Source organism: Dama dama, chromosome 8 (assembly GCF_033118175.1).
Source record: "Dama dama isolate Ldn47 chromosome 8, ASM3311817v1, whole genome shotgun sequence".
NCBI classification, from domain to species: Eukaryota; Metazoa; Chordata; class Mammalia; order Artiodactyla; family Cervidae; genus Dama; species Dama dama.
Genome location: NC_083688.1, coordinates 44,967,450 through 44,988,948, shown reverse-complemented (window position 1 = coordinate 44,988,948; position 21,499 = coordinate 44,967,450). Strand labels below are relative to the sequence as shown.

The following is a 21,499-nucleotide window of genomic DNA, read 5'->3' as shown; positions in this document are numbered from 1 at the left end:
TATTTACCAGCACATCTGCTGTGTCCGTCTATATGACACATCTGAAACAACTTGCCTTCTAGCAGTAAACCCAACACAGCCATATTTTCCTCTAGGACTATAACAATGTCTTTCCTTTCAGTTGAACCATGGATGAAGTTTTTGGTTTCCATCTTAAGGCTCATGCTGTTTGAAAAATGTTTATTTAAAAACATTTGAATCACATTCAGGCCAGCGAACTGAGTATCCTCAACTCATTGAGAAAGACATGGGACAAAGACACACAGTGGGACCCACAGAGTCATGTTTCCCATCCGCTCATGGATTGGGTCTTTGTACAGAATGAACAAAGTAAATTGTCATTTCTCATTCTATTTCTCACTCTCTTTTTTTTATTGTTTTGTTATATATAAATGCATAAAGTTGAAAGTGCATAAATTAAGTATATAAATGGCACAACACTACTAAATTATACTTCAAAATTTTCAAAGCATTTATATATATTGTCATTTAATCCATAAAACATTATAGAATATAAATGAAGAAGAAGATAAAATTTACTTGCCAGAGACTGTTAAATGATTTGTATATACTCATTCATTTATTCTCAGTTATCTTGTGCCATAGATACCATTATTATCCTAAGTTTAAAGATGGGAATAACTTGTGGACACAAGGTGGGAAGGAGAGGGTAGGATGAATTGAGAGAATATTATTGACATATATACACTACCGTGTGTAAAATGGAGCTTCCTGGGTGACTCAGCAGTAAAGAATCTGCCTGCAATGCTGGAGACACAGGTTCAATCCTTGGGTCAGGAAAATTCCCTGGAAAAAGAAATGGCAACCCACTTCAATACTTGCCTGGGAAATCCCATGGACAGAGGAGCCTGGCAGGATCCTCTGTCCATGGGATTACAAAAGAGTTGGACATGACTTAGCAACTGAAATGACAACAATGTGGAGAGTAGATAGCTAGTGGGAAGCCGCTGTATACCACAGGGAGCTCAGCGGGGTCTCTGTGGTGACCTAGAGGGACGGGATGCGGGTGGGCTGGGAGAAGGGCTCAAGAGGGAGCGGACATATGTGTACTGATTCATGTTGTTGCACAGCACAAACTATTAATAACACAACATTGTAAAGCAGTATATTGTTGTTGTTTAGTCACTAAGCTGTGTCCAACTCTTTTGCTACCCCATGGACTACAGAGCCCCAGGCTCCTCTTTCCATGGGATTTCCCAGCCAAGGCTACTGAAGTGGGTTGCCATTTCCTTCTCCAGGGAATCTTCCTGAAACAAGGTTCAAAATGCATCTCCTGCATTGACAGTCAGATTCTTTACCACTGAGCCACCAAGGAAGCCCCAAAAGCAATTATACTCCAATTTTTTAAAAAAACGTCTTTTTAAAAGGAAGTGAAAAAGATGAAGAAAGGAAGAAAGTCAAGTAAATCATCCAGGGACCCACAATTAATGAATACAGGAAGGACCAAAATCCACATGAACATGACTTCAAAGCATTTTACTCATTACTTAAACTATATTCTTATTTCGCAGGTAAAGAATCCAGAGAGTCTAGAGAGTAAAGTAACTTAATACATGCCAATAGGCTTTTCTTGAGTCGGTAGAGTGAAACATATGATTTCAGGAAATAGAAATATCCTTCCAGATTGACATTTTTCACCCTGCAGTTATCTCTAGAAAGTTAAATATATAAGCTTTGCTCCTATCTGGTATACAAGGGAGGGAAATGTGAGGTTTACAGTAGAAGTAATGTACCATTTTTCCCCCAGGAAAGACTTGCCAAGTGTCATGGGACACAGTGTGGCTTCTGCAGCCCAGGAATGGTGATGTCCATCTACACACTGCTGAGGAACCACCCGGAGCCCACCCCTGAGCAGATAACCGAAGCTCTTGGAGGTGAGGCTTCTCAGCCCTCAGCAGGCAGGACTTCCAGTGGGAGGTGCCGAAGGAAGGAGGGAAGAAGGCCCCAGCTGGTGGAGGGAAGCTGTGGTGCAGCTCTGGGGCTCCAGGCACCTGGTCAACAAGTAGGCTCATTAGCCCTCACCTTGACCACAGGCCTCTCTAGGAAGGGCCGCCCTCATTGGTCAGCATTGGTGCCAAGAATTGGGGCAATATTGTTTCATTACAAACCTTTCTCCTTTAATGGAGCCTGTAGTCACTCTGCAAAAGCATTCAAATAGACTGTTTCTAACATTTTTAATACAATAGTTTCCAAATGTGGAAATCTGGGTAGTGTACAAGAATGAGATTTATTGGTTTATTTTTAAATCAACCTGTCAGAATTATTCATTAACCCTACTTACTAAAATTAATTTTACAAAGAGAATAGATTTCAGAAACTTTACCTTTTTCTGTCCTGGTTGGGTTCATTACAAGATCGAGAAGCCCATAAACAGGAATTAGTTATCACAGATAAGCTTGGTGAGCAACTCAATCTCCTATGACTAGCTATTGAATTTAAGTGAACAAACACTATTTACTACCAGAAAAAAAGCATTTTATCAAATGTAGTTTCCTTCAATAAACATACTAGGTTCAATGTAACCAGTTACTAGTTCTTTGAAGAAAGCTGTGGAAGCAAACCTCTAAACATTATAAGAAAACTCTTTGTCCCTTTCAGTAAACAAGCCTACACAAAAATTCAGTTTTATGATGAAAGGATACAGACTAAAACAAAGTAAAATTTCAACTTAAGTTGTATGGTGAGTAGAATATAAATATTCACTAATATTTTCCCTTATCTCTCATCAACTTCTACATTCAACATTTTTCAGTTTCTCATTAAGTATTGTAAGAATTTTGGCCAATGGTTTCAATTATAATTTTAACTAAACCTGAATAAATTTGAATAACAGATAATCTTTGTTTTATAAAATAACCCTCACAAATGAGATATTTAGAGCTTTGAAAAGTAAAAGTCTTGAGATTTGCCTTACTTTTTGTATGTTTCTTTGAATATGCACAGACAGTCTTATAAACATGAATTATTTCCTCCCAGATTCTATGCCTATAACTCACTTAACCACCAGGAGATGGCATTGTAAAGTTTGGCTAAATTATAAAGATAACTTCATTCTAGGTGTGGATAACTTCGAGAGTATATTTTGTTTCACACTTCATTTGCTTGATCTCTTTTCTAGAATTATAAAAGCTAGGCACACTGATCACCTTTATGTTCATATTTTGAGAAAACTGATCAAATAAAAACTCAAAAGGAATGCAATTAGACATGACATATACCTTCTATAATGATCAGCTGATACAAATGACCACTTCATTTAATCTTGTTTTTTTCTTCAAGACTAAGAAAAGAAAAAATTTGAATTTCCATATTTTTCTCCCTCAGAATCAGAAAATTTTCTGTAATGGGTGCTATTTGTTTCCCTTGGTGGGCTTTTACTAGCGCTTCTGATTATGTGGCAAACAAAACTAAAAGCTTTGATATAGCTCTCTCTAGCTTTTAATGCTTTCTCACTGTTTATCAATGAGAAATTGTCCTTTGCCTCTTAAATAGTTCAATTTCATGCCCTATAGCTATGTTCTAGGTATTTCAACTCCTTTTTTCTATGCCAGAGAGAGGTTTGTAATTCACAAACTCTTGTATTCTTTCTTCTTAGCAAAAGGAAAGATTAAAATATGGAATCTAAATCCATCCTTGTGCATGTAGTTTCTTTCTAAACAATTCTTGCTCAAATGAAAAAAGAGAAGTAAACCTATTATCCAGTTTCTCCACATGACTCACTGGCAACAAGTTTCCAAACAACACTTTGCTTCTAGCTAACTAAACCTGCCCAGTTGACATTTATACATTGCTTCTGAGATTTTTAAACTGTATTTGAACATAATAATCTTAAATTTATTTTTAACATAAAAATGATGTATTTCTATTATGAAAAATGAAAAAAAATGAAAAGATAAGGGGAAAACTCATTCGTGTGCTAGAAGACAAGCACAGTCAAAATGCTTCTCTTTCCGTCTCTTTTGTGCATAGTTTTTGTAGGCTTATTTTAAATTCTTGTGACTATTATGTATGCAATTGCATATTACATATACAATTTTTAACTATACAACATTAGAATTTTCCCATATTACTAAAACCTCTTCATAAATGTCATTTATACTGGCTTCAAAATTTGAATATACTTTTTCAAAGGACAGTGGTTTCATCACCGTTTCTTTTTGAAGTAACTAATTAAAACAATACCAGGTAATTACTGAACACCTACTTTGCTGTACTGGGAGGATTCGAGAACATCTAAGACTGTCTTTGTTTTCTCCATGAGCTTAAGAGCCAATGAAGGAAATGAAGCATGCACATAAACGACCCTACTCCAACATCGTCAGCGATAGACCTGGGAAAGGATCCAGACAATGAGTGTACGGCTCTGGCTGGGGTGTTAGAGCAGACTCCATGGAGGAGGGGGCTGTGGCCCTAATAAATGGACACCCTCTCCCCAAGAGGACCTTTGAGGCAGAAGAAACTACGTGAGAGAAGCTTAACAAAGAGGCCCATGTGAGATGTTATGGGGGACGGTGGTCACATGTTACATGAGTTAGGGCAGGGGTGAGAAATAAGGTAGGAAGGGTCAACTGGGAAAAAACTATAGAGATCTCTGATATTTCAGGATAAAACTGTAATCACAAGTATATTCTATTTTTGAAGGGCATTTCTGTTTCAAAGAGCCATTTTGTTGGTTTGAGAAACAAAAGGTAAAAACTGAAAAACTACTAGTATAGCTATTACACTGAAAAAAAGCACAACTATGCAATATATCTCTATCATTCCTTAAACATCAATTTCTTCTTCAGGTAATTTGTGCCGCTGTACTGGATACCGGCCAATTGTAGAAAGTGGAAAAACTTTCTCTGCGGTAAGTTATGATAAAAAATATTTTTTCAGTTGATTTAACATATTAAGAAACCTTTGTGTAAAACTGTCTCTTGCATTCAGTTATCTCTAAACTGTCGTGCTTTCTAGCCACTGAAAGTGATTAAATGCCCCTATTGTTGTTTTTAAAAATAAATCTTTAACATCTATCTTGTTTACAGCCCTAAATTAGGCAGGCAGTCTTTCGAAGTAACGTATGTGGTCCATTACTTCAAGAAATGCAAAGCCTATAGAAGAAAATGAAATATATAGATTAAAAAACAATAAACACATAGTTGAAAAGCAAGATATTAAAAGCTCAATATATCCTCTCTAGCGGGCTTCCCAGGTGGCACAGTGGTAAAGAACCTGCCTACCAATGCAGGAGATTTAGGAGACTTGGGCTCCATCCCTAGGTTGGGAAGACCCCCTGGAGTAGAAAAATGGCTACTAACTGCAGTGTTCTGGCCAGGAGAATCCCAGGGACAGAGGAGTCTGGTGTGCTATAGTCCACTGAGTCACAAAGAGTCGGACACGACTGAGAACAGCACGGCGTAGCCTCTCTACCTTGTAAATAAGCTTTAGAGGAATATGGATTAAACAGAATCAGAGTGGGGAGGGAAGATACAGAGACTTATTGGAGAAGGAGAGTTTTGAGCCAGGTCTTAAATGAAGTGATATTGATGGATGGGTAAAGAGAGGTGATTAGAAAATTTCCAGTAAGAAAATGTTTGGAAGTAGAAAAAAGAAAGATGTCCACAGTTCAACTAAGAATTTGATGTGGCTGAAGCATTAAGGAATTTAGGCTTAAAGCTGATACCTACTATATAGTCATTGTTTATTCTCAAGATAGAAGTCACACAAGAACAATATTTCAAAATTCTTGGCACCTGTCTATAAGGAGAATAAAGCCTGGAAAGAGAGAATGGGGATGAGGGCATGTACTAGTGCACTATCCCATGTATGAGGGAATGAGGACCTAAACCAGTGTGGTAGATATGGGCCCAAAATGATACCTTTCAGGAAGAGGATTGCCAGAATCATAACCTCTAGATGATAAAGGAGGCAGTGAGAAAGAAATCCAAATCAGCTTCCAAACTGAGAGATCAAGGAATCAAACAGGTTGAAGGAAGTTGTTAAAGAATGATTTACTATATGGCCTGGAGGCAGGTGATGTCTTGAGATAGATTTAATTTTCATAAAGTTAAATATCAAGACTAGGCATCATCATGGCAAGTATTCAGCTGTGTTTTTCATCACCTATTTTTATGGTAAAAATTATTTTTATATAATTTTGATTGACCAAAACCAATTCAAAGGGTGCAAGTTCATTCCAAATACTAAAACGTCTGAAAGAAATCTTTGTTTATACCAGAAATGAAGAATTTCAAAAAGATTTCCAAACTACAGGCTAGTTTATTTTAAATCCTGAGCAAGGTATTTTTTATGTTGTGCTATATGTGTGGCCATTTTGACTCACGAGAACAGCAATTTCATATGACTCAATCTATTACTATTTTCCTGAGGGCAAAATACATACAAAGGTAGACATTTTGTCACACTCACTCAGAGTCCCCACATTCAGCCACTAGTTGGTCCCTTTATCGTGCATGATGTTGTCACAAAGTCCAAATCCTTTCTTAACTCTGGACAGTTACCTTATGAGTGAAAATACCCACCAGCATTCCTGCAGTTCTTCCTGTGTGTCACATACTGTGCACACCTGTCACATATTTAAATCTGACAAACCTTTTGGGACGGGTTTTATTTTCCTAATTTAGCAAACTCAATCCAGCTAGTATGTGTTAAAGCAGGAACTAGAACACAGGTCTCTGACTCCACGTATAAAGCCAAACCATAGGTCTCCAGACCACCACAGATCCTTAGGCTGTTTCTGCATGTGAAAAGGGCAAACAGGAATGATGATTTGTCTGAGAGTTGAGGGAACTGACCAGTGAATTCAGGCCAAAAACACTACTTTGGGTCTACATGAAATGTCCTGAAAATTAAGGCAAAATGTTTTGGGAACTGCATTCTCCAAATACCTTGGAATAGCTCCAAAAACATTCAAAGAAACTCAGGTTTTTCAGTCTATTTATATTTGTATACAGGACATCTTAAAGGCAGTTTGTCCTCCCAGGACTTCATTAAAAAATACACATGCATCATCTCCTCCCAGGACTTCATTAAAAATTACACATGCATCACCCTTCTGATGAAAAGCCAGCTGTTTGTCTTTCTAATTACCCCCTTGTAACTATACTCCTTTTGGAGAAGACAATGGCAACCCACTCCAGTACTCTTGCCTGGAAAATCCCATGAACGGAGGAGCCTGGGAAGCTGTAGTCCATGGGGTTGTGAAGAGTCAGACATGACTGAGCGACTTCACTTTCACTTTTCACTTTTATGCATTGGAGAAGGAAATGGCAACCCACTCTAGTGTTCTTGCCTGGAGAATCCCAGGGACGGGGGAGCCTGGTGGGCTGCCGTCTATGGGGCCGCACAGAGTCGGACACGACTGAAGCGACTTAGCAGCAGCAGCAACTATACTCCTTTAACCTCAGTTCCAGTAGGAAGCCTTAGCTGATTGACCCACCTTCCTCTAATTACCTTCACCTTCCCCTGAGACTCAAGCGGAGCCGTTTACAAGACCCAATCAGGAACATGTTTGCACACTCCCTGCATTTTATCTGATCCTTCAGTGATGGAATAGCTTATGCTCTGTCCCACACCATTACAGAGTCCCTGAGATTCCCTGGTTGCTAAGCTGGTAAAAAAAAAAATCTGCCTACAATGTAGTTCAATTCCTGGGTTGGGAAGATCCCCTGGAGAAGGGATAGGCTACCTACTCCAGTATTCTTGGACTTCCCTTGTGGCTCAGCTGGTAAAGAATCTGCCTGCAGTGTCGAAGACCTGGGTTCAATCCCTGGGTTGGGAAGATCCCCTGAAGAAGGGAAGAGCTACCCACTCCAATATTCTGGCCTGGAGAATTCCGTGGACGACAGTCCATAGGTTCACAAAGAGTTGGACACGACTGAGTGACCTTCGCTTCGCTGAGGGCCAGGATGAGCTCTGTTACTTCTTCCATAGCTCCTATGGGGCCTGGGCACTGCTGGGTGCTCAGGGTGGTGTTTAGAAAACCAACCAGTGGGTTTGTTATAAACTGTATTACTTCCTCAGGAATCAACTGTTTGTCAAATGAAAGGATCAGGAAAATGTTGCATGGATCAAGAAGAGACGTCTTTCACAAGTAGACAGGAAAAAGTAAGTATCTATTGTTCTACTTAAGTTGGAATTGACTGAAAAATGCCCACATCAATCCAAATTTATTATTCTACTCTTCCCAATGAATAAAATGTAAAGTTAATGAATTCAAGGTATAAACAGTCTTTAAAAGCCCCCCAGGTTAGCAAGCCCACGACTTTCACGAGGGGCTTCCCAGGTGGCACAGTGGTAATAGAATCCACCTGCAATGCAGAACACATAAGAGACATGGGTTCAATCCCTGGGTCAGGAAGATCCCCTGGAGGAGGAAATGGCAACCCACTCCAGTATTATTGCCTAGAAAATTCCATGGACAGAGGAAACTGGTGGGCTACAGTCTACGGGGTCGCACAGAGTCGGACATGACTAAGCACCCGTGCACAGACTTTCATGAGGCTAGTCACCACAGAAGACTGTTTTCCTTCAGAGCACTACAAATTTCTGTGCCTTAATCTGGGCTTACCCCCTGTCATACCCCCCAACAAGCACTACAAGGGATGAAAGCAGGGACAAGTCTTCATGCCTATGGCAAATAAACACCTACCAGTGATACCTGAGACCCAGACAGAAGCTTAAAATCCAACTCCTGACACCAAAAGAGGAAGCCCAGGGCCCAGCAGATCTGCCAGGGAAACCATCAGTGTCCTCTGAGGGTGGGAAGAATTCTGCCAGGGCCGCCCTGTGGCTCTGGTGCTTCTATTTTATATCCATAATGTCAGATGTGGGCTCTGACTCTGAAGTTTCACACTGAGAGACTCCTATACATCTCTCAGCATCTCTGAAGTTCCATTTGTGTTTTGTTTTGTTGAGATGTGTACCAAACTGTACAACGAAGATGAATTCCAGCCCTACGATCCAAGCCAGGAACCTATATTCCCTCCTGAACTGATAGTAAGATACTTTACTTTTGTTGTCTTATAACATGATGTGGTTTAAGCATTTTGCCTTACACTATGAGACTACTGAGTTTTAGATCCTAAAAGTTGGGAGAGTGACTAACACAATAACCCATTTTTAGAAACATGTTCAACTCCACTGTGAATAGTATAAAACAGACAGCTGAGGAAAGCGGTGCTGCCAGGACCACAGGGGTGCTTGGGTCTACCCCTCCACTGAAGATCCTGAGCTCAGAGAGTGTAGGTGACTTAACCAAGATCACACAGCTACACAGTGAGATGCGTCAAAGGCATTTTCTAAAACTAGTAAAGTAAAACTCAGATGATACTTATTATAATGGAATTTCATTATTCCTACTCTTAACCTCTGTGTTCTCAACTCAGTGGGGAGAAAGAGAGAAAAACACAAATATTGTGGTATGCCCATCATTCTATTCCATGGCTCTGTCCTGGAGAGAGCATGAGGTGAGGGCTATGATTCTACTGGCTTCTCAGAAGGCTTCAGTCCCTATGTTACCAACCAGGGTTCTTAGCCTCCTTAATCAGAGAAATCCATCAGAGGCCAGACAAGAAATTCAGGTAAACCTTCACTAGGGCCCCTGCTGCAGCATGGGGGAGTCAAAACACACAACAGGTTCCCTTTCGGCTTGCTTGCTCCCTGAGGTGGGGGGCGAGCTTGTTCCTTATATGCGGTGAGGGTAGGGGTGTGTCCAGGGGTCAATCCGGAGGGATGGCTTAAATGGTTTGCCCATCCCTTAGGTGATGTTAGGTGCAGGGGGGTGTGCACCATACCCTGCTTTTTCTCTGGGCTCGTCAAAAGCGGCAGCTGGGTTTTTTGGTCTCTTTGCATTCTTTGTTCAACATTTGCCTCAGTTGCGCGTGCATATAGTTATTTTTTGACCCATACAGTTTCCTCGTATTTTGTTACTCAAGGAGAGATCCAGGTGTAAGCATTACAGCACTTCAGCAAAAGGTCCCAGGTCCCCACCTGTCTCACATACACACCCCTCAGAGCGTGAGAACCTGGACACACCTTGTATTTAAGGATTATTTGTAGATGTAGATATGTAGATAAAGGTATATATTTTAAATATATTAATATATTTGATATATATTTCAATATTATATATATATGTACAAAGTTGTAAAAGTATCCATTTACACTCTACCAGATGAATGATTTAAGGGATTTTTTTCCCCCAAGGGTAATATTGCTTATAAGCAATTTCTGTCCCACTGAAGAATCTAATCTCCAAAGGAGGGGCCCCTTTGGGTCACCATTATGGCAGAATTAGAGCAAGAAGCCTAGCCCTTTAATTCCAGGCTAAGATACCTTCAAGCTGCCATGCTGCCTCCTCTCCGTGTAGTCACTTCACAAATGTAGAGTTTGCTCTACTCTATATGCAGCTGTTGATGGACAGACACCCATTATGAGAGTTATTCAGTGGTGCTAACACAGATCTTCTCAATTTAGGTAGCTTCAAACAGGCCACCGTCTCCTGATACCTAGAAGTTAGGTTGTCTCAAAAAGCTAAAATGACCTGCAGGCTACTTAGACACCCAAAGCATTACTTGGAAGTTTATTGGTTTTGTTTCCCTATAGAGAATGGCAGAAGACCCGAACAAAAGAAGGCTCACGTTTCGAGGGAAGAGGACCACCTGGATCACTCCTGTAAACCTGAATGACCTTCTGGAGCTGAAAACCAATTTCCCTGAAGCCCCCATCATCATGGGGAACACTGCAGTGGGTAGGTGGTCTAGGGGCATGTTTTTTAGTCTAGATTGGGGGTAATTCAAACATCTGTGTCTCTTTTAAAACTCTGCATAAATGCGATTCACTTTTATCAGTGAGTACCTATGATCCTTTAGAATGTTGTGTTGTTTTCTTTTACAAGTGAGTTGCCGTGTAATTTTCACTTTGAATTATCAGCAAACCACATATATTAGTATCCACTGTCTTTCTTTTCTAATTGCTTTACATGTTTTTCTCCTTAAGGACCCAGCATTAAATTCAGAGATGAATTCCATCCAGTTTTTATATCTCCACTTGGGCTTCAAGAACTATATTTCGTGAATAGCACAGATGATGGTACGTATACTTTTTTTCAAATAAGATGTAACCATTGGCTGATAGTGGGCTGTTAATCAATTACAAAAATTGGACTAATTTGAAATCTTCATAGAATAGCTGACCTCATTTACTCTTTCAGAAATATTTATTGAGCACCTATGTGAGACTTCTACTAGCTTTATCCAACTGCCCACCCAGCTGTGTCACCATGGACTACCTTGTCATAGAAGCCATAACGGCTGGAGGATGGCACACAGCTCAGCCAAGTATAGACAGAGTGACTGAGTAAGAAGACTTAAGACATTATTTGGCCAGTAGGAAAGGTTCTTGCCTGATATTACTCCCTGATTCACAAATTTACTTGAGGCTTATCTTATAAACATGCACACTAACCAAAAAGAGAAAAGATCTGGGCCATAAGATTTGAAAATTTAACTGTGAACAACAACCTTATTTGTTTTTACAATCTTCACAGTTTACTAAGCATTCTCACATCTCTTATTTGTTTTGATCCTCACGATAACCCTGGGAAGTAGACATAGCAGGTGGTCGTGAAATCCCCATTCTCCGAAAGAACATACAGGATCAAAAGGCTTAAGTAACTGCTGAACTTCACAAAGCTAACACAAGGTCAAGTCAGGACTAGATCCTAAGTCTTCTTAATCCAAGTCAAGTATTCCTTCTTCATCATGCACCAAATAAGGCTATCTGAGACATGTGTATCGCTGTCTACTACCCAAACTCAGCATGTGAATGGATAAAAATCATCAGTTCAGTTCAATCACTCAGTCATGTCCGACTCTTTGCAACCCCATGAACCGCAGCACACCAGGCCTCCCTGTCCATCACTAACTCCCGGAGTCCAACTAAACCCGCGTCCATTGAGTCGGTGATGCCATCCAACCATCTCATCTTCTGTCATCCCCTTCTCCTCCTGCCCTCAATCTTTCCCAGCATCAGGATCTTATCAGATGAGTTAGCTCTTTGCATCAGGTGGCCAAAGTATTGGAGTTTCAGCTTCAACATCACTCCTTCCAATGAACACCCAGGACTGATCTCCTTTAGGATGGACTGGTTGGATCTCCTTGCAGTCCAAGGGACTCTCAAGAGTCTTCTCCAACACCACAGTTCAAAAGCATCAATTCGGCACTCAGCTTTCTTCACAGTCCAATTCTCACAGCCATACATGACCACTGGAAAAACCATAGCCTTGACTAGATGGACCTTTGTTGGCAAAGTAATGTCTCTGCTTTTTAATATGCTATCTAGGTTAGTCATAACTTTCCTTCCAAGGAGTAAGTGTCTTTTAATTTCATGGCTGCAATCACCATCTGCAGTGATATTGGAGTCCAGAAAAATAAAGTGAGCCACTGTTCCCACTGTTTCCCCATCTATTTCCCATGAAGTAATGGGACCAGATGCCATGATCTTAGTTTTCTGAATGTTGAGTTGTTTTTTTGTTTTTTTTTTGAATGTTTTGTTTTAAGCCAACTTTTTCACTCTCCTCTTTCACTTTCTTCAAGAGGCTCTTTAGTTCTTCACTTTCTGCCATGAGGGTGGTGTCATCTGCATATCTGAGGTTATTGATATCTCTCCCGTCAATCTTGATTCCAGCTTGTGCTTCCTCCAGCCCAGCGTTTCTCAGGATGTACTCCGCATATAAGTTAAATAAGCAGAGTGACAATATACAGCCTTGACGTACTCCTTTTTCTATTTGGAACCAGTCTGTTGTTCCATGTCCAGTTCTAACTGTTGTTTCCTGACCTGCATACAGGTTTCTCAGGAAGCAGGTCAGATGGTCTGGTATTACTATCTCTTTCAGAATTTTCCACAGTTTATTGTGATTCACACAGCCAAAGGCTTTGGCATAGTCAATAAAGCAGAAATAGATATTTTTCTGGAACTCTCTTGCTTTTTTGATGATCCAGCAGATGTTGACAATTTGATCTCTGGTTTCTCTGCCTTTTCTAAAACCAGCTTGAACATCTGGAACTTCACAGTTCACATATTGTTAAAGCCTGGCTTGGAGAATTTTGAGCATTACTTTACTAGCGTGTGAGATGAGTTCAATTGTGCAGTAGTTTGAGCAATCTTTGGCATTGCCGTTCTTTAGGATTGGAATGAAAACTGGCCTTTTCCAGTCCTGTGGCCACTGCTGAGTTTTCCAAATTTGCTAACGTATTGAGTGCAGCACTTTCACAGCATCATCTTTTAGGATTTGAAATAGCTCAACTGAAATTCCACCACCTCCATTAGCTTTGTTTGTAGTGATGCTTTCTAAGGCCCACTTGACTTCACATTCCAGGATGTCTGGCTCTAGGTGAGTGTGAGTGATCACACCATCATGATTATCTGAGTTGGGAAGATCTTTTTTGTACAGTTTTTCTGTGTATTCTTGCCACCTCTTCTTAATATCTTCTGCTTCTGTTAGGTCCATACCATTTCTGTCCTTTATTGAGCCCATCTTTGCATGAAGTGTTCCCTTGGTATCTCTAATTTTCTTGAAGAGATCTCTAGTCTTACCCATTCTATTGTTTTCCTTTATTTCTTTACATTGATCACTGAGGAAGGCTTTCTTATCTCTCCTGGCTATTCTTTGGAACTCTGCATTCAAATGGGTATGTATTTCCTTATCGCCTTTGCTTTTCGCTTCTCTTCTTTTCACAGCTATTTGTAAGGCCTCCTCAGACAGCCATTTTGCTTTTTTGCATTTCTTTTTCTTGGGGATGGTCTTGATAAAAATCATATGTCTGAGTAAATATCAGATACGTAAGCAGAAATCAAATGAAGAATTTTCTGCTTTGCCCTCTGATCTTCCCATCTTAGTCTTCTCATTCTTTTCTTATTTTTTCACTTGTTGAAAAGTTCATATTAATGGACCCACAGAAGGAGATAGAGCAAGAAAAGGTCAGGCTGTATAGGGAAGGGCTAGAAGGAAGGGATGTGGTTATGGTGAGGTAGAGATGGAGGGACTGGGTGGTAGAACCTGTAGAATTAGGTCAGTATTTCTCAACCTTTTCATCATTTCTCACTCTAAGGAGTGATAGACATTTTTTCACTCATCATCCTCCATCAAATTTTAACATCACAGATAGACTATATATCTATATGGGTATTAGGGCTTTATAAATAAAAAGAATAAGTTTTTTTCACTGCCTTGGTGGCAGTATTGCCCCCATTGAGAAATGCATGAACTAGAGGACATCACTACTCAAAACACTCCCTGTAAGCTCACAGGCAAATAGAACTAAGCCAAGTTTCAAGCAGGTATCTCTTCTTGTTATGATAAAGGAACAACAGGAAGAGATGGCTTGGAAAAAGGGCAAATGGGCAATGCAGATTTGGAAGTCAACTTCCACTCAAGTGTAATGATCTTTTCAAAATCTTACAGGATCTTGGTTGAAAATGTCACATTTGATCTGTTTATTCAGGACAGCACTACACTGGGAATAAACAAAGTAATAAATTTCAGATATCTATGGTTGAGATGTCCTAAAATGTAAGGCAGATATAACTGTGTACATGAATGAGAAAAATCTTTGGTACTTAATATCTGAGAATAAAGCAAATTGCCAAAATATCTTTGTTTCTGTCCTTCTAAGTTTATATGAAAAGAGAAGATATATTTGAAAGAGTGTTTCCAAGCAGCCCATGCATCTTGTTACCTTCCACTTTAAGTTTAAATTCCATACCTTACTTTCAGGGGTGACGATAGGCGCAGGATACAGCCTGGCCCAGTTGAATGATGCCTTACATTTTATTGTTTCCGAACAACCAAAGGAGAAGACCAAGACCTACCATGCTCTCCTGAAGCACCTGAGAACCCTTGCTGGAGCCCAGATTAGGAACATGGCGGTATGTTCTCTAGTGTCATATGAAAAAAGACTGTGTCAGAGCAGCCTTAGAGACGGCTTTGGGACAAGGAGAATTGTGCTGACAGCAGCACAACACATATCAGTTTAGAGTTTCCTCAGGCTCCAGTCTCCTCACTTCCCCATGTTACTGGACACGTGCTAGGGTCAGTTCTGAAAGAGGTTTTTTTCCTCATTGCATATAGATAAGCAATATTTTCTCAAGTTCGAATTGGCATCAGAGGGGTGGGAATCTTGCACACTGTGTTGTCTGACTATATTTAGCTGCTCCCCCCCAAGTTTCCCAGATCTTTCTATGAAACAAAGAAGAGAATTTTTAAAGCTTACACAAGATCCCTGTATACATAATTCCTTACCTGTCAAATGACTGAGTGTAGCTTTAAAAATGCCATCTTTTCTTTTTTATCTAGACTTTAGGAGGGCATGTGGTGAGCAGGCCTAACTATTCTGACCTGAATCCCATTTTAGCAGCAGGAAATGCTACCGTCAATCTGATATCTAAAGGTAAGAGACCAAGCTTTAGGCGTTTGATTTTATAATTACCACATCAGTTATGTAGCTCCTTTGCAAACTATGAACAAGGAACCCAAATATATCTCACTTAGACTCACCAAATATATCTGGCTGTATCTCCATTACCTCAAACATGAGGATGAAACTGAGATCATTCGCCTTGTTTTCTGTATGTTCTATATCTTGTGGATCACATAAGTTCCTGCACTGGACAGTTTTTCTGAACTAGTTGGCTGTGTTTGTGCATAGTCCGAATTGTAGTATCAAGGCAAACAAAGGAAAATTTAATGAGGTGTATATACGTGATTTTAAAGTTTTATGGCATATTTTATTTCAGAGCTTCATAAAGGTGAAAATTTTCCTTATAGTACCTTTCATTTTAAACAAAATCAAATTTGTGGGGCGTATTACTCATTTCTTCTCTCTTTAGGCAAAGACAGCTTAAACTTTGCCAAGAGAAAATGATTTAAACTTAAAGAAATAAAAATAAAGACAAATGTGTGTTATTCACAGGTCCAAGATACCCTCTCTTTGATTAAAATCAGATTTTTTAAACTGTGGTGGAGCAAAAGAGAGAGTATGATAAACTGTGTAAGGGGAAAAAAGTATATATCAGGCATCCCGGCCCTGCCCTTCATCCATCCCTATCTCTTTGGACAGGTCATCTGTCCTTTCTTGACCCAGGGCCTCAGTTTTCCCATCTATGAAATGCACTGTAACCAGTGTACCCATTACCCATTTGTGAACCTCCTTTATACTAGGTAGTTTCCAAATAGCTTTAAAGTTCTTCAAAGCCCAAAATCTGTGAATGGTGTATAATGGGCATAAGAACAAGAAAGGATGTGTTAGTGTACTGGGTCCAACCCTGCCATTATGCATGAGAAACCAGAAGCCCAAGGTTCCAGGACCTGCCTCAGCCAACCGATCATGGGAGCTGGGCGAAGAACCCACATCTCTGGCTCCCAGCTGCACTCTCTCTTTCTACCAGTGCATCACATCTGTCCCTTTGGGCATATTCTCCAATTTGATAACTTCATCCTAATCAAGGTCATTTTTTCTAATAGAAGGAAAACGGCAGATTCCTTTAGATGGCCGTTTTCTCGAGAAGTCACCTGAAGCCAACCTCAAGTCAGAAGAGATTGTGTTATCTGTGTATATTCCACACTCCACTCCGGTAAGGGCTCCCTGACCCGCCGCCTACCCCAGGGAAACCCAGCTTCACCCTGAGCAGCAGGCCACATGTGGGCTTCCGAGGAAGGGGTGTCCTCTCCTTTCCAACCAGCTGCTGCAGGGCGCCTTTGGGGCTGCCCACAGGAGGAGTGCCTTCCCAGGTGACTATGGATTTGCTTTCTTATCAGAGCCACAGTTTGAACTCAGGGGTCCTGCGTGCTTTGCCTTTGGTCAGTCCTTTCCTCCATAAAAGATAAAGTAAAAAATATATATGACTGTGTCAGTATAAAGATAAATATGATCCAGGCTGCCTTCAGTGTTATATATTCATTATTATTATATTCATTTTTCCTTTTGATTTTAAAAGAAATGAAAACATTTCCATGAGCCTTATCTCTCTGCCTGCAGGGAACATTAGCCCTGTAAAAAGGAGAGCCCTTTGTGTGAAGAGTTGAATTGGGAGTTTCAGACAAAGATGCAATTTAGCCAAGATTGAGTAAAACTATAGTCTGTTGACTACAGCAAGTTTCTGGTAAACTGAAAGTTCATTGCCATAAATGTACTACCAAGTCAACCAGATATTTTAAGTGCAATTTTCTATTTATTAGCTGCCTTTATTATTTATCTACATGTCTGGCACAGTGCTAAACTCCAAAGACTACAAGACACAGCGTTCAGTCTTTAAAGGTCTCTATACCTATGAGGAGGCCTTGAAATAGGAAGGAACTAATCTCAGACAGGAAATGAGTGGACAAAGAATTGAGGTAGTTCCAGTGATGGGGAGAGGCCTGCCCTGGTGTTGTTAACCATGAAGGAAGGCGGTTGGGATCAGCATAGATCAGTGTAGAGAAGGGGGTGGTCTTTCCAGGATTTTCATTCAATTTTTAAATATTTTTTAAATTTTGTGTGGGGTATAACCAGTTAACAATGTTGTGATAGTTTCAAGTGGACAGTAAAGGGACTCAGCCATCAAAAACATACATCCATTCTCCCCCAAACTCCCCTCCCATCCAGGCTGCCACATAATTGTCCCATTTTTTTTAATTCTATAAAACAAATAGTCAAAGAGTTAATAGTCTCATGGGGGTGGGGGCTGGGCGGCATGGCAGGCTGAAGGCCAGATGTCAGGGCGAGTTGTGTGAAGCAACCTGTGAGATGAGTCTGGAAGGGAGGTTGGGGCTCCATCACCAAGCATATCTATTGCTCTATTAAGGAGTCTGTATGGGTCCTAGCAAACAGCCACCTCTGAAGGCTTTAAAGAAGATCCAGTCTTAATGAAAGTCGCTTTTTAGAAATATTGGTCACTAGAAAGATAGAGGATGAGTTGGTTGGAGGATAGCCTAAAAGTCGAATGGTCAGTTAGGAGGCTAATGCAATAGGTCAGGCAAGGGAAGGTGATGAGGAATGAGGGGCAAGTCCCCAGCAGTCAGTGTGGTACAGCAGGAGCAACCAGTGTCTCTCAAACACGTCTTTATAACCTTGCTTTCTAGATCAAAGATGTTTGCTCCTCGTCAGGGTCCGTGATGGTAGGGTCTAATCTCTCCCCTGCCCCCTGCCAAGATGCTGGCCACACAAAGAGGCTTTCACACTTTGTGGCGCCAATGTTTCAAACTAGTAATGAAACTCAACCTAGAATGACAGATTTAAACTTGGCAAGCACCTTGGAGACCATTTGTCCTGTGGTTTCCAAGGTTTTTTTTCAACAGGAGAATTCTTTATTCAAATGAGATTTACATAGAACACCAAACTAAAACTGCCACAAGTGGAAGTGAGGAAGTTCACTGTGAGAGGCACCCTACCTCCTCATCTTCTGTTCAACCATCTCAGCAGTCACCAAGGTGCCATCTGATCAAATTAAACCTTATCATTTTAAAGAAGATTAAAACTGGAACAGTTTAAGTCCCCTGCCCAAGGCCACACACGGATTCACAGTGGAGGGTAGATGAGCACAGACCCCAGAGCCGACACTGCCTCTTCCTCTGTGAACTTGTGCGGGCGACTCAGCCTCTCAGTTCACTCAGCAGGAAGCTGGACGTGAGCAGAGTCACTGTGAGGATTAAATATTAACACATAATATAATAATACATAATAATTAACACATAATGTAATAGGTAATAATAGATAGAAAGCACGCGGGCAGTATGTACTCCTCAGTCAGTTCGATACTCCGTAACCACACCTGTGTGAGAACTTCTATCACTCACAAGATCTTCCTCATTATCAATACCGAACATCGTTGTTGCTGTACATCAGACAGTGAAGATAAGCACTACACATCGTTTCTCTGTTTCTAGTGGCACTTTGTGTCAGGACTCCGGCTAGCCCAGCGTCAGGAGAACGCCTTTGCCATTGTCAATGCTGGGATGAGTGTGAAGTTTGAGGATGGCACAGACACCATCAAGGAACTTCAGATGTTCTACGGAAGTGTTGGCCCCACCGTTGTCTCCGCAAGCAAAACCTGCCGGCAGCTTATTGGGAGGTATGTCATAACACATCTGAAACATGAAACCCAGGCCTTGCCATTTTAATATTTTAATGAAAATAACACTTGGAAAATTTTTTCTGATTCTAATATGCATATATATATACACGCATGCATATAATGTGTTGAAAATTTAATCACTGCAGAAAAGTACAAAGAAAATAAAAATCACCCAAAAACCAACCACTTTCAAGATGCAATGATTCTTTTGTTGTAGTTTCTATGATAATAATTCATAAATTAATCTAAGATAATCTAAGTATATAGTATCTCCAGAATTCCACTTCAAATTAACCTGAAAAATAAGTAAATGTTTCTAATACTGTGTCCTAAGATAACTGAAAATGTCCTTAAAGAGCTTAAAGGAGATGAAATAGTCCAAAAGGTGAATTGGCCTTCCTCCTGTCATTTGCATTATTTCTAGCATTTGAGCAGCAAGTTTTTGAAGTTCTTCTAACCAGGAATTTTACAGTAATTTTCATCCACCCATCATGTTTTTTGTCAACAATTATAACTTAATGCAAGTTTTTTTCTGATACTGAAATAACTAAAATAAGTGTTCTCAAAGCATTTATATAGAAACTTTCAGGCATGAAAAATGGCAAGTATCATCAATAATTGAGTCATTTACTAGTCTTTAGTCGGGAAGATCCCCTAGAAGAGGAGATGGCAACCCACTCCAGTATTCTTGCCTGGAAAATTCCGTGGACAGAGGAGCTTGTGGGCTACAGTCCATGGTGTCACAAAGGGTCAAACACGACTGAGCAACTGCACACGCATGCACCCGTGCCAGGCACGGTGTCGTTGTTGGAGACCCAGCCATGAACAAAACAAAGTCCCGGATCCTGGGAAGCTTGATTTGAGTGCTTTTTTCATCCAAGCTATTTGAGGTAAATCAACATTCCAGGCCATAACATTAAAAATAATCAAAACAATCTGATTAAAAAATAGGCAGAGGATTTGAATTGATATTTTTCCAAAGAAGACACAGAGATGGCCAACAAGCGTATGAAAAGATACTCAACATCACTAATCACAATGCAAGTCAAAACCACCATGAGCTTTCATCTCACACGTTTGAGCTTGTGGGCTACGGTCCATGGCATCACAGAGTCAAACACGACTGAGCACGTGAGCACGCATGCACTCGTGCCAGGCGCGGTGTCGCTGTTGGAGACACAGCCATGAACAAAACAAAGTCCTGGAACCTAGGAAGCTTGATGTGAGTACTTTTTTCATCCAAGCTATTTGAGGTAAATCAACATTCCCAGGCTGTGATGTTAAAATAATAAAAACAATCTGATTAAAACATAGGCACAGTATTTGAATTGACATTTTTCCAAAGAAGACATACAGATGGGCAACAAGCGTATGAAAAGATACTCAACATCACTAATCACAATGCGAGTCAAAACCACCATGAGCTATCATCTCACATGTTAGAATGAGTATTGTATGAAAGACAAGAAATAACATGAGTGGAGAATAGGAAATCCTTATGCACTGTTGGTAGGAATACAAATTGGTGCAGCCACTGTAGAAAACAGTATAGAGGTTCCTCAAAAAATTAAAAATAGGACTACCATATGATCCTACAAAGAAGAAGGAAACATCTACTCAAAAGACATAGGCAATTCCATGTGGCATGCAGCATTATTTACAATAGCCGAAATAATGGCTATGGGGTCCACCTAGCAATCTAAGTGGTCATTGATGATCAATGTATAAAGGAGATATATATATATAGATAGATAGATAGATAGATAGATAGATATACACACACACACACACACACATATATATATTTAATGGAATATTATTCAGCCATAATAAAAGAGGAAACCTTGTCATCGGTGGCAACGTAGATGAACCTTGAGGGCATTATGCTGAGTATGATGCAGAGAAAAACAAATACTGTATGATCTTATATGTGGAATCTAAAACAAAGCAAAAACTGAGCTTGTAGATATAGAGAACAGTTTGATGGCTGCAGTGGGGTGGAGGATAGAGTGCAAAATGAATGGAAGGGGTTAAAAAAGTACACACTTCTAACTATAAAATAAATGTCATTGGGATGTAATGTACAGCATGGTGACTATACTTAATAATACTATATTGTATATTTGAAAATTGCTAAAGACAAAACTAGATTTTAAAAGTTCTTGTCCCAAGAAAAAAATTTGTAACATATGGTGATGAATATTAACTAGATTTAGTGTGGTGATAATTTCACAATATATACAAGTATCAAATCATTACATTGTACCCCTGAAAATAACATAATGTCATGTCAACTACACCTCAATTAAAAATTAAAATTTTTTCAATAATATTTTTGAAAAGAGGACTTTGTAAGAAAATTTGG

At 40.0% G+C, this 21,499-nt stretch overlaps 1 protein-coding gene across 1 annotated transcript in view; it reads left to right on the top strand.

The window, feature by feature from the left end:
* The window catches only part of LOC133060987 (aldehyde oxidase 4), a 78,999-nt gene that overhangs the window by 11,185 nt on the left and 46,315 nt on the right, over positions 1 to 21,499 (top strand). Inside the window, exons 5-14 of the mRNA XM_061149039.1 lie at positions 1,769 to 1,895; positions 4,809 to 4,870; positions 8,047 to 8,130; positions 8,941 to 9,021; positions 10,630 to 10,774; positions 11,023 to 11,115; positions 14,801 to 14,952; positions 15,380 to 15,473; positions 16,547 to 16,656; positions 18,947 to 19,131. Of these exons, the coding sequence (XP_061005022.1) occupies positions 1,769 to 1,895; positions 4,809 to 4,870; positions 8,047 to 8,130; positions 8,941 to 9,021; positions 10,630 to 10,774; positions 11,023 to 11,115; positions 14,801 to 14,952; positions 15,380 to 15,473; positions 16,547 to 16,656; positions 18,947 to 19,131 (1,133 nt within the window). The remainder of the gene's footprint in view (positions 1 to 1,768; positions 1,896 to 4,808; positions 4,871 to 8,046; positions 8,131 to 8,940; positions 9,022 to 10,629; positions 10,775 to 11,022; positions 11,116 to 14,800; positions 14,953 to 15,379; positions 15,474 to 16,546; positions 16,657 to 18,946; positions 19,132 to 21,499) is intronic.